We start from the raw sequence: 13,971 nt of genomic DNA, 5'->3' as shown, positions 1-13,971 counted from the left end.
ATAATAATAAAATAAAATACCAAAGCTAATTTTGACCATTTTTACAATACCCAAAGTCACTAGCAATATTACGGTGGTCTGTTGCCTTTAACTATGAATGATACTCTTTCAAGACTTAAATAAAACCAGTTGGACAGTGTTTAACCTTGACCTCTCAGTCATTGTCCCTTGAATACAGGACCTGTTGAGGCCGATAGGACTATTTGCCTCTACACTAGCCACAGGAGCTATCTTGAATTCTTTTATTTTTTTTATATATCTTTGAATATCTTTCTTTTACTGTCAGTGATCTTTTCCAATAATTTGCCATAATTTTCTATGTCTAGTCTGCTCATAAGCTGGATTAAGGTGTGCTCAACCCTGACAGATGAACCTGCTCAGTATATTAACTTAGCCAGGTTTCTGAATTTGAAAGGCTAATCACCAGGATAATAAACATCACCCTTATATTTATAGTAGCCTTTCCTTATGTGGTTAAATCTCAGATGTACGATTTAATACAAAACCAAGAGTAACCAAGAGCATCTGAGAAACTCTACTGAATATAACATATGAGCTTTGGTATGTAAATTTAGGGACATTTATTTGTCTCTTTAGCCAAAGACCTCTTTGGAGGCCTGTTTATTTCCTGATCTCAACAGAAGAACCCGAAGAGAGGGCTACCTAGCCCTCAGATGGAACAGAGATTCCTGCCTCTAAGCCGATAATTCTCTCAATACCAGTTGAAAAAGGGATTTCTCTCTTTCCCACGTAACACCCATCCTCCAGAAGAAAAAGCATTTGTTGTGTGTGAACTAAAATAGCCTCTGCTTTGTCACCTTCTGTCTTCTACCTGGGCTGTATAAGTAAACTTGAGTTTCATAGACTGTACAACCTGGAATCTTAACAATATTGAGATCTTTCCCTACAGACCTTGGTCTTAAACAATGGAACCATGGGGCTAGATGCAGATCTCTTGTAACATGAGAATTGATGAATTCATAAAGGGTTTTAACAGAAGAAATGGAGAGTTTCTGGTTTTCTAATTCCTTAACTCACAATTCTGAAAGCAAGGCAAAGACATTCCAAGGAGGGAAAGGCCACTGGTAATTTCAGCATGTCTCTTATTAAAGGTTCCAGGGGCTGGCTTCTAGGAGGCCTTCCTTATAGGATGGCATTTATTATCTTGGTGATTTACCAGAGTCTAGCTTTTAGCTTTTCAGGTTCAGAAACTAGTTTAATCACACAAAGAACAGATTCATTATCAGAACTCAGCTCACCTTAACCAAGCGTACAAGATTGATCTGCAAACCAAAATGCCAGTTGACATTTATATGGAAAAATATAACTGACTGATATTCTAAAACTCTAAGTGATTAGCTTAGTCTTTTCCTGTAGGCAGGCCTTTACAGGGAGGCAGATCATAAACAGGTTATTGGTGAACATGAAATCAGAATAAAGGTGAATCATGTTTAATGTCATAGGTTAAGAGAGTAAGCCATCACAATAAATATGGTCCTACTGGTGAAACTAAATTTCTTTGAAATCTGCCAGCAAAGACTTTCTAATCAGTATTTCTATAGGCATCTGCCAATGTTTTGTCTCAGGTTTTTTGCCTCGAGGCTAACCTATGCCCACACCCACCCAAATCACCTCCCACATTTGTCTTTCACTACGTTTTAATACTTTCCATCAGCTTATATCAGTTATTTTTTTTTCTTTTTAAATATGTTTTTATTGACTTCAGAGAGGAAGGGGGAGGGGGAGAGAAAGAGAGAGAGGGAGAGAGGGGGGAAAGAAATATCAATGATGAGAGAATCATTGATTGGCTACCTCCCACACATCCCACACTGGGGATCAAGCCTGCAAACCGGGCATGTGCCCTGACCAGGAATTGAACCGTGACCTCCTGAGCCATGCCAGCCAGGCCATTTATTCTGTTTTCTTAAGTTTAGAGTTTAAATCTCAGTGAACAATCTTATTTTCAAGTTTTTGGAGCATACCTCACTGTACTTACATTGGTCAAGAGGAGAGTGTAGCATAGATAAGGGTGGGTGGAACAGCTCACACAGATCAGGATTTACCAGTCATTTACCAATAAAACCTTCCCATTTTTACTATATTTCTATGCTACATGTGTATCATTAATATTTTTCTTTAAATCAACTCACTTTTAAAAAGCAAATTTTACCCCCACCATAAATGGAAAATGACTATCCTTTGTCCTAAAAGGAACATGGTCCTAAAAATAAGCATAACTGAAAATAAAAGGTCTTATTTTTCCCGTGTACTTTTTTAGCTAGACACTGTTTGCCATGGAAAACCCTGAGCCTGAGCAAGTCCGTGCACCAAACTTTGACTCTGTCCTTATCATCATCATAAACCTCAAAAGAGGACTGAACAACAGATTAATTTAGGTTATTTAATGCACCTAGTGTCTTGTCCAACTACAGTGGGGCCTTGACTTACGAGTTTAATTAGTTCCGTGACGGAGCTCATAACTCAGATTACTCGTATGTCAAATCATAAAGTCAACGAGTGAAACATGTGATGCTGGGCTGATGTTGTGGCGTTCACTGTGACGTTCGCTGCGCCAACTAGCGGTGGGGTATCTGAAGCTGGCTCGTAACCCGAATTTTAGCTCGCAACTCAAAGCAAAAAATCGGCCGAGAGACGGCTCTTATCTCGAAAAACTCGTTAGTCGGGACACTCGTAAGTCAAGGCCCCACTGTACCATCTAAAAAATCCTATATAATAAAACCCTAATATGCAAATCGACCGAACAGCGGAACAACCAGTCACTATAATGCGCACTGACCACCAGGGGGCAGACGCTCAATGCAGGAGCTACCCCCTGGTGGTCAGTGCACTCCCACAGGGGGAGCACCACTCAGCCAGAAGCCGGACTCACAACTGGCAAGCACAGCGGCAGTGGCAGGAACCTCTCCCGCCTCCATTGCAGGTGGGCAGTGAGGAGCGAGGGGTCCTGGACTGCGAGAGCCCCAGACTGGGAAAGGGAAGTCTGACTGCCAGCTTAGGCCCGATCCCCAGGGAATCGGGCCTAAGCCGGCAGGCGGACATCCCCCGAGGAGTCCCGGACTATAAGAGGGCACAGGCCTGGCTGAGGAACCCCACCCCACCCCCACCCCCATGTACGAATTTCATGCACTGGGCCTCTAGTAATTTATATTAGGCATCCCACATGTGGAAAAAGGTGACCTAGTCTTTTGAGACTTTAAGAGTATCCAAAAACTGTTTATGTACCTATAGTGATACCTTCTTTCTAACTTTGCCTGACCCCAGCTTTTGCCTGATGCTGCACTGATGGTCTTGCTCTTGCTCCTCCCTGCACAGGTACACACTGGCAGCTCAGGACCTGGTGATGCGTGCTCGTGGTGTCCTGAAGGACAGAGGATGGCGGATATCTAATGACCGACTGGGCTCAGGAGATGACATTTCTGTATATGTCATTCCTTTAATACATGGAAATAAACTGTCATGAAAACAACTCAGGGGATTGGAAGATCAGAAGGAAGAAAGCTGGGATGCCTCTTGGCAGGGCAGGACTGGGAAGTGCCCCAGCAGAGTTCCAGATGGTGCCACCTCTTCCCAGCCCAGATGGAGAGTTTGCTGCCCAAAGCCTCTGGCTGTGTTTCAAGAGGATCAATAGGTTTCAGTTACCGCTTTAGTTAACAGGTCTGGATACTCAACAAAAGCAAAACCTAAAGGCTGCTACTGAGTGTTGTTTCTTTTGGTTCCTTCAATAGGCCTCCTAAGTGGCCGTTGCCTATTTTGGGCACATAATCATATTTATTTTATCTGGAATGCTGGGGCAGCCATTTTCAGGTGTAACTGGCAGAAGACTCTTCGTCTGTCAAGCTGCCAATTTGTCTACGGGTTGGAACATTGGGGATCATGCCTCAGAAAGTGTGAGCGCCCACCTTCTACTAAGCCTGAGATTTATTTCAGGGAACGCTATCTATGTGTGTGTCTCTCTCTATTCTTTCATGATGATGAGGATGGGGTAAGGTTGGAACTTTTTTTTAATTTCTTGAATCTTAATTGTTTCCATAGACCAGGCCTGGGACTTTCCAACTCCTTGCTGAGGAATTTGTGTGTCCAAGTCCAACCCAGGCTGTCACTGTATCCTGTAACCCACACCACCCAGGCAGACCTCTGGAGCAGTGCCCTGGTTAACAGAGTGCTGTCTTTGTTGTGTAATAATTTGTTTCTAGGTTGATTTTTTCCCCCACTAAATCAGTGTTTTCATGAAACTTGGGGTATTTCTTTGGGCCAGCAGTTCCTCTTTTGTCTTCAAGGGTCTCCCTTGTGTTGTTTGAGGTTTCTGTTGGTTTCTGAATCTGGGTTTTCATTTCTGGAATGATTGCTTCCAGATCCCAACCCATCCTTGCTGTGCCACAAGTACACACGTAAAGCAGTGTTTAATAGAGCTGTGTGGGAAGTCCCTTAATGTCAGTCAGTTCACCACACCTCATTTCAGAACCTTACCTCCACTTTAAATCCAGATTTCATGGGCTGCAAGGGCTCCCAGGCCCACTCCAAACAATGTGTAAGCATCAGAGTCTGTCAGGGAACAGCAGGCCCTCTCCCCACCATCTTTGGACAAGACCCACTCAGACTGAATTTGATGAAACAGAATTTAAATTGGGTTGACTGGCCATTCACATGTTCCTTCTCCAGGTCCCAGCCACCCAACCACTTAGACTACTGTTCCCTCTGAGTGTTCCTCCTGGAGCATCCACAGAAGCAGTGGACGGATCAGATCTGCCAGGTGCTTCACTGCCTGAAGTAACTGGAAAATAGATGGTTAGCAATCCCTTCTATCTCTTAGACTGCTGCTCTGCACGGGTACCTTGTAGAGCAACACCCCATTACTGAGCCTTCTTCCTGAAGAGCTCCTGCAGTATCACCACCATCTGGGCAACTTCTTGTAATTAAAACATTCAGTGAAGAAAGAGCCATTGCGGTGGTCCCCCAAAATGCTGGAGAGCCCATTCCATTTCTCATGTTCTTGAAACCCTTCCCCACAGGAGAAGACAGGACCTTTCCTCCAGGAGAGTTCATCACCTGCATACCTGGATTTATAGATATTTTTTTAGGAATGGCCTGGAGCCTTCCTATTCTGTGTTCATCCCACAGTGTGGAAACAGTGCTCAGCCTGGTGGGTGAAGTACTGTGGGAATTCATCCATCAGGTGGTTGCCAAAATGGTGTCTGGGAAGAACTGGACTACAACCTTGTCAGGCATCCTCTTCATCTGGTAGCGTCCCTCCTCCTCCGATAAATCTTAGCTACCCCAGGCACTCTGTGGAGAGAAGTTTATGGTAGACAGTTTGCTTCTCTGGCAGAATATTATGCTATGGAAAAACATGCAGGCATCCTACAGCAGTGTGGTCCATTTTCTGTTCCTGCCTTGACTCCCTAACCCACATATAAATTGGAATCTTGAGAGTTTCCCTTGGAGGATTCCAAGTTATCAGCTTTAGGAAGCAGTCACCTCTTTCCTATGTTTCCATTGCCTTTCATTTCTTTTCCCTTTCCTGAGCTTTTATGTACTCCCTATCTTGAGCTTCTCCAGTTTTAATTGAGCCACGAGAGTCAGAGTGTCGATGCAGACATGTAGATATGACATGTCTTAATTCATCAATTCATTTACTGCCAAGGCATGTCTCAGGAAAAATTCTGGAACTCCCTTATTCAGTGTATCCTAATCTTGCACATTTAGTCCTACTGCTTTTAGTTGGGTAACTAGGAATTCTTTTCATAAGCCCCGTTGGGTAAAAAGAGCTCAGTAGCAAGCTGAAGCCATGATTCTATTGGGAGTATGGGAGGAAAACTACAAATGAGGTGAATAAATCAAATGTGGAAAAAATTATTTGTTATGCTCATGGAAAAATCTACCCAGCTCTGTGCATTGAACTTACTCGGTTTTAGCTTTATTTTTTACCCAGACCCTACATCATTCCATCTCAGAGCAGTAACGGTGTCTACATAACAGGTAGGGTCCTGGAGCATTCCTGGAAGGGTCTAAAGCAGGGGTGGGCAAACTTTTTGACTCGAGGGCCACAATGGGTTCTTAAACTGGAGCGGAGGGCCGGAACAAAAGCATGGATGGAGTGTTTGTGTGAACTAATATAAATTCAAAGTAAACATCATTACATCAAAGGGTACGGTCTTTTTTTTTCAATAGTTTTATTCATTTCAAGCGAGCCGTAGTTTGCCCACGGCTGGTCTAAAGGCAACACTCAAAATTCTGCAGAATGTATGTATATGTGGTTCTGAAATTGTCCGCATCTGAGTTGTAGCCCAACCTGCTTGTCCTCACAGCCTCAGAGGGAGTCTTGTTTTCCTCGTCAAGTCTTTATGGTTGTCTTGGAGGTGTGTGGCCACGTCCTGTAATGAAAGGCTCTTCCTGTTCTAAATCTTGTTGTTGGGCTGGTCCCTGCTCTTTCAAATATCTGACACTCTCTTCCTTAAAGAGAGCAAATTTACACTTCATCCATACTGCCTCATCTTCCCAGGCAACAGCCAAACCTTTGTTATCTAAACGCCTGAAATCAGAGCAGTGCCAGCAGTCAGAAGGAGGAGGGGATGTTCTGCAGTGGTTGTGTTTACATAACTGCTACTCTTGGATAGAACTGAAAATCAGCTAGGCCAACTACTAAGACAACGTCCCCCACCACCCTCCCTCAAAGTGGGAATTTCAGTTCTTTTCCACAGTATTCAGCTTTGGGAAATTTAGGGTGCTTAATTTTTTCAATCCTTAGCAATGTACCTCCATGAGACTATGTGAAGTCAGCTGTGCTCACTCACTCTCTTCTTACTCTTCTAGGTATTCATTTATTTTGGGGAGATCTACCGCAGTAGATAGATATTGGTAGGCAGGGATGAGTGTCCTGGTACCCAGATTTGGCCTAGGATCGTGGCCATTCAGGGAGGGTTTTCTGGTTTACCAGGAAGATTAGAAAGAAAACACTTAGGAAAAAATCTCCCAAATCTTTAAAAATCTAATTCTCCTCTTGATCTCACCTCCTTTCCCATCTGCCTGTCATCTTTAATTTACAAGGCCACAAGTGGTCAGTGGTTTTCTTTCCATCACAGTTTGAGGATCTTGCCATTCCTTAAATGACCCAGCAGTCCCACTCTTTTCAGAGTGAATCTATTAAGCTTTTATGAGTTTCTATTTTCAGTAAGTTAGTGCTTCTGGGACACTTGGAGAAAGCAGTGAGAGTCATTGTCTATGCAAAGAACAACCCGGCTGACCCAAAAAGTTACCAGATCTAAGAAAAAAGTAAAAAGCATATAACAGGAACTTGGATTTTTGAGGATTTACAATTGCAGAGAAATTTTGCAGCCTGCACACCATAGCCCATCTTGCTGAGCAAACTGGTCTTGTGTTGGTGACGGGGATTTTTCAAGACACTACATGAGCAGCCCGATTTGCCTCTTATGTGAGCACCATATCTGAGTGCCAGTCTGAGGAGCACTGCACTTTCCAATTCATGGCGTTATCTGTAAATAGCTTTAATTTTTCCTTTGCATCTTAGATGCAGTTTTGTTCATGCAGAGACCAGGTAGACAGTGACCAAATGAGGCTGTACGTGTTGTTTTCTACTATGATGTACTTGAAGGAGAACCTTGTGTCCTCCACTCTTCTAATCCTCCATAGTATTTGTGTTTGTTTGAGGCGTCCTGAGGTTACTCCTTCCCTCCTTTTTTGCCTCCATTTTCTTTGTTTCTTCTGGAGACCCAGGGAGGCCCACAGTGGAGACCATTTGTAAGGAATGTATCATAAGGTCTGGGTTTCCAGAAACACCCTACGTGCAGTGAATGAGAGGAATATGCCTGAAAATGATTTCAGAACCATGTACCTTTATGCTTTGTGATTGTGAAATCTTGACTTTTGTAACCCAAAAGTGAAAACTGTTCAGTAATGGGGATCTATTTTGTGTGTTTCAAAACTTAGGTGCAATGTTCCCTGGAAAAAGCTAAAGAAATGTATATGCTCAGTTATGTTTTAAAATAAAATATTATATATATATGTATATAGGACACCGTTAGCAAAACTTTTTGTGTCACTTCTTCAATCCACTATGAAGTTCCTTCATATCAGGTAATGGAATGAGGGGAGAGTGTCATGGCCTAATGTGGAGTTACCAACTGTGAACATTCAAAAGTAAATCAAAAGGGAACAGATGCCACCACTAACAATCCTCACAGGAACAACAGCAGTAAAGGCTACACATTTCAACAATGCCACCAGAAGAATGACCATGGATATTACTCCCAAGAGGTCTTCTTTTTTATTTTATTGGGGTATAATTGACATATAATATTAGTTTCAAGTATAAACATAATGATTTGATATTTGGATATATTGTAATATGATCACTACAATAAGTAGTTAATGTCTGTCATCATATATAGTTACAGATTTTTTTCCTTATGATGGGAACTTTTAAATTCTACTCTTAACAACATTCAAATATGCAATACAGTATTATTAACTACTAGAGGCCCAGCGCAGCCCACCCGCCGCTGGCCACCCCACCCGCCACTGCTCGTCCTCGCCGCCCCGCCCACCACTGCCCCTCGCAGGCTGGGCGGGGGGGGGGGGGGGGGGGGGGATGAGCCGAGAGGTGGTCAATGCACCTCATGACGACTGGTTGAGCAGTTGTTCCTGTCATTATGCTTATGGTCCCTGGCCTTTTATTATATAGGATAATCATCATACTGAACATTATATTCCCGTGACTAATTTATTTTATAACTGGAACTTGTACCTTGGACTTCTTCACTCATTTTGCCCAACCCCCACCCCACCTTAGACAACCACCAATATATTCTCTGTATTTATTAGTTGTTTTATTTTTTTTAAGATACCATATCTATGTGAGATTATATGGCATTTGTATTTCTCTAATTTATTTTGCTTAGCATAGTACCCTCAGGTCTATCCATGCTGTTGCAAATGGCAAGATTTTATTCTTTTTTTATGACTGAAGAATGTTCCAGTGTGTGTGTGTGTGCATTACAGATTCTTTCTCCATTCATCCATTGATGAACATTTAGGTTGTTTTCATATCTTGGCTATTGTAAATTCTGCAATGAACATAGGGTGCATGTATCTTTTGTGAGTCAGTGTTTGTTTTGTTTGGATAAATAGCCATAAGTGGGACTGTTGGATCATATGGTAGTTCTGTATTTAATTTTTCTGAGGAATCGCCATACTGTTTTCTATGGTGGCTACGCCATTTACATGCTTACCAACAAGGCACAAGAGTTCCTTTTTCTCCACATCTCTGCCAACACTTGTTACTTCTTGTCTTTTTTATAGCAGCCATTGTAACAGGTGTAAGGGGATATCTCATTGTGGTTTTGATTTGCATTTCCCTGATGATTACTGATGTTGAGCATCTTTTCATGTACCTATTGGCCATTTGTATGGAGAAATATCTATTCGGATCTTCTGCCCATTTTTTAATTGGATTGTTTGTTTTTATTGAGTTGTATGAGTTCTTTATATATTCTGGATTTTAATCCCTTTATATGGGATTTGCAAATATTTTCTCCCATTCAGTAGGTTGCCTTTTCATTTTGTTGATGGTTTCCTTTGCTCTCCAGAAGCTTTTTAGTTTAATGTAGTCCCATGTGTTTATTTTTGCTTTTGTTACACTCACATTTATTGTCAAATACACACAAAAATCATTCTCAAGACCAATGTCAAGGAGCTTACTGATGAAGTTTTCTTCTAGGAGTTTTATGGTTCCAGGTCTTATTTTCAAGTCTTTAATCCATCACTTATTTGAGATTTTTCTTGATTCCTGAGGTAGGCATTTATCACTATGAACTTCCCTCTTAGAATTGCTTTTACTGCATATTTTGTATGTTGTATTGCCGGGGTCCAACCCCAGCAGGTCCAGGGGTCCCCAAAGGCGTGGACGGAGTCGGCGAAGAAGGAATGACACGGAGACAGCGTTCAGTTGATCATCATAGCCGGGTTCGGTTGTCAGGGTCTCCAGCCAGGTTCTGTAGCCAGTTCTCCAGCCAAGTTCTGTCTAGGATCTCCAGAGAGGTTCTGCTTAGGATCTCCAGCCAGGTTCAGTCCAGGTTCTCCAGGCAGGTCCAGTCACCAGGTTCTAGTCAGGTTCTCTTGCCATGTTCTATAGTCAGGTTCAGTCCAGGATCTTTTGCCATGTTCTCTCCAGCGAAGTTCTTCTGTCTCCAGGCCCCATGTAGGTTCTGTCTTCTGAATTCTGTCTCATGAGTTCTGAGTTCTGAGTGTTTCTGTCTTGTTACAACTGTATTTATACCAGTTGATTCAATCCTATCAATCTCTATTACAAAGGTTAGGGCGTTTCTTATCTCCATTCCAGGGAGAAAAGATTATGTAGTTTAAGCATGATTGTTCGTAGTCAAAGGGATTAATTACCCGCCTGGCACTTAGTTGAGGGGTTTTATTCCCTCCCTAACTTCAGGGGAAAATCCCTACCTGGGGATTCAACCTTTCTCGGAGAGGTGACCTTGGTTAAAACACAGCGCCAAGAAGGTGAGCAAACATATTAAGAACAGTATGCCATATATGCCAGGTCCCTTGAAACAGCAAGCATGGACCGGCTCCCGGCATTGTATTTCCATTTTCATTTGTATCAAGATACTTTTTATATCTCTTCTGGTTTCTTCATTGACCATTTGTTTGTTCAGTAGCATGTTGTTTAATCTCCACATATTTGAATTTTCCAGCTTTCTTCTTATAATTTATTTCTAGTCTCATAACACTGTGGTCAGAAATATGCTTCATATGATTTTAAATCTTCTTAAATTTGTTAAGTCTAGTTTTGTGTCATGAACAATGTTCCACATACACTTCAGAATAATGTGTACTCTGTTGCTTTTGGATGGAATGTTCTATATATATATCTGGTTAATTCCATCTGGTCTACATATGCCTTTTAAGGCCAATTTTTATGGGTTTTTCTGTCCTGATGATCTATCCACTTTTATAAGTAGGGTATTAAAGTTCCCTACTATTATAGTTATGTTATCTATTGCTCCCTGTAGGTCTGTTAATATTTACTTTATGTTTTAGGTGCCCCTATGTTTGGTACATAAATATTTACAAATATATGTCCTCTTGTTGGATTGACTTTGTTAGGTTAGGTGGCTCAGGAGGCAGCGCAAGAAATAGAGAGTCCAGTGAATCAGAAAAGAAAGGAAAGGAAAAGGTTATTTCTGTGTCCCCGGGAGACCCACGTACCCCCAAAGACAGGGCACGTGGATTCACGCCAACAGGGAGGGGGGCGCTTTTTTTATACTGCAGTTGGGTGAGGGGCGGGGACATGAGCTGAGGTATTCAGCCAAGGAAGTTTCAGCTGCAGGGGGTCAGCAAGGTATTCAGGAATGAGTCAGTATCTGTGTGGGGGTCGTGGAGAAGCCAGTATCTGTGTCTGGCATGCTGATCTGTTAGAAATGCCAGGGGTAGTCCATTATCTCGTCACATGTCTGCATGTATCTGATCCTGGGCTCTCCAACCTAACAGACTTCTTATCCCAAAAGGTATTCTTTAGTGAGAGGGGTAGTAACTAATATTCTCGCCAAAGACAGTAAGAGTCCAAACTTTACTTATTCACTTAAACATGTTAAGTATTACAAAATGTTAGTAAAATGTACCATCTTATAAAGGAATCTTAACAGGTGAGATAAGGCATCAAAGAATGTTAATTCTGTTTAGTTTTAGAGTCTAGGAAGTTAAAAGTAATCTAGAAAATATAATAGTGTTAAAAATAATCAAAATATTGATTCACAAATAAAACTAAAAGTTGGCTACTGCTTATCTGAAGATGAGTTCAAAGGAGCTAATTAGATAGAAAAATACTCATCTTAAGAGTGATTTTGTTGTAAAACCCACAGCTTTTTTCAACTTTACTTGTACCCTAATGCTTACGATGCCTCACTCAGCAGTACAGACTCATGAAAAGAATCAATCCCTGGATTAGATTCCTGAAGATTAGAGGAGTTTTCTAACATTCTCTTATAAGCAAGCTTAGTTTATCAGATTAGCTCTTGAAAGATGTGGTAGATTGTCTCCAAGGTGGCTGCCAACAATGCCTTCTATGTGTGTTCATAAATGTTCTTTTTCCCAGCAAGAAGTGGCATTTGTTTCCCCACCCCTTGAATCTGGTTTGGCCTGTGACTTGCTTTGGTTAAGAGAATGCGGACATGACATTCTCAGAATTCCAAGCCTAGATCTCTAGAGGCCTTGTAGTACCTGCTTTCACTCCTGGAAGCCGGCTACCCTGCAAATGTCAGACTAGATTACTGAATGACAAGAGGCCACCAGGGGATAACCAGAGTGCCAAGATACTGGGAGTGAGGCCATCTTTGACCCTCAAGCCTCACTTGAGACACTCCAGGTGGTACCATGAGATAGAAGCCCAGCCAGTTCTAAGCTCTTCAGGACATTCCAGCTGAAGCCACAGACAATGCAAGTCATAGGGGAGCCACCCACACAGAGCCCTGCCCAAATTCCAGCCAGACCCACAGAAACATGAACAAATAGAATGGTTTTGTTTTAATATTTGCATAGTTTATTACAGGGTAATATATAACTGAAACCAAGAACCTGGCTCTGGGGAATTTGGGGTAAAATGTTTAAAAATATAAATTAAAAAGATAAGAAAATGGCATTGGAAAAGTATGTTTGTAATTTGGGACATAATCCTCCATATGGCACCTGGTAGAGTGACTGAGACAGGGGAAAGACACTTAGAATAGCGGTAATGCGGAGACTCTGATGGATGTGTTGGTATCTCAGCAAGAGCTCTCCTCCATACCTATGCTTTTGCCTCATCATGCAGCTTATAATGATTATTAGTAAGTCAGTAAAGCCATGAAAGGGAAAACAAAGACCTTTAACCCCTCACTTACGATGACACCATTACATGTACCATTTATTACCCTCGGGAGAGTCAAGTGGTTCTTTGGCTCCCAGAACTGTTGTTTGAAAGCGTTAGGTTATATCTCAGGGAAAATAAGACTTTAAAATTGTGAATATTGTTTAAAAATTCTCATCATTTAAAAATCCCCGTCTACAAAATACTTCAAACTTATTGCCATCCCAGTTTTTTCCTTCCAATTAAATGATAGGTCAAAGAGTGAGTTATATATTCTACAATTAATCTGCCTTTTTAATTGCTTTTTCTGTAATCAGAGTCCTCTAAAGTCTGTTGATCTCCATACATCTCTCTATATTTTTAGTCTCTTGTCTTTCACTTCTGAAGAGACTTTTCCAGCCAGCTAACCTTTGCTTTATTGATTCCACATAGGCTGCCTGCAAGATTCAGAGTGTGACTGAGCACGCGGCGTGGGCAGAGTGCACCTTGACTGTCTTCCAGGGACTAGGTCTGATCAGATTGCTAGTCCAAGGGAACAGAGCTTCTGACTGCAGACCTGGAGTATAGCACTCCTCTGAAAGGAGCATATAAATCGGAGCTTTCTCTTTTACCCTCTTTCTCTTTTACTCTTACTTTACAAATATAATCAGTAAAAAGTTAAAGTAGACAAGCTGGTTTGGAAGGCACTGTTGTGACGTGGGGATGGGGGATGGTTGACATGAGGATGGAAAAATGAAGTTGCAGCAACACAATGTCCCAAACCAAGTCATTTCACACCCTTTAAGCACCGCTAGTATGAGTAACAAGACATCTCTGTTTTAAACTAGAGAATTGTGGAACCTGACAATAGTCTTAGCAGCTGTAAATTAGCTATCACCTGCCTGTCGAGTTTGGTCAATGAGACAAAAGTTGGGACAAGATTCTAGAGAACTATAAAATCTCTACTCTCATTGTAAAATTAGAAAAAAAAATGCAATTTCTAATTCCTGAAAGCCCTAAACATAAATTAGGGGATATATGGTCAATCAACCAATTGCACAATAGAATTTGAAGGAAAATTAACATTGTGGTTATTTTCA

At 41.7% G+C, this 13,971-nt stretch overlaps 1 protein-coding gene across 2 annotated transcripts in view; it reads left to right on the top strand.

Moving 5' to 3' along the window:
- Positions 1–8,039, top strand: part of PPM1H (protein phosphatase, Mg2+/Mn2+ dependent 1H) — a 235,934-nt gene extending 227,895 nt beyond the window's left edge. For both annotated transcript variants that reach the window (XM_059683480.1, XM_059683482.1), the window contains exon 10: positions 3,334–8,039. In XM_059683480.1, the coding sequence (XP_059539463.1) occupies positions 3,334–3,481 (148 nt within the window). In that variant the 3' untranslated portion in view covers positions 3,482–8,039. The remainder of the gene's footprint in view (positions 1–3,333) is intronic.
- The last annotated feature ends 5,932 nt before the right edge of the window (positions 8,040–13,971 follow it).

The sequence above is a fragment of the Myotis daubentonii genome, chromosome 2, assembly GCF_963259705.1.
Source record: "Myotis daubentonii chromosome 2, mMyoDau2.1, whole genome shotgun sequence".
In the NCBI taxonomy this organism is placed as follows: Eukaryota; Metazoa; Chordata; class Mammalia; order Chiroptera; family Vespertilionidae; genus Myotis; species Myotis daubentonii.
The sequence above is the reverse complement of the archived record's forward strand: the minus strand, read 5'-3'. Positions and strand labels throughout refer to the sequence as shown.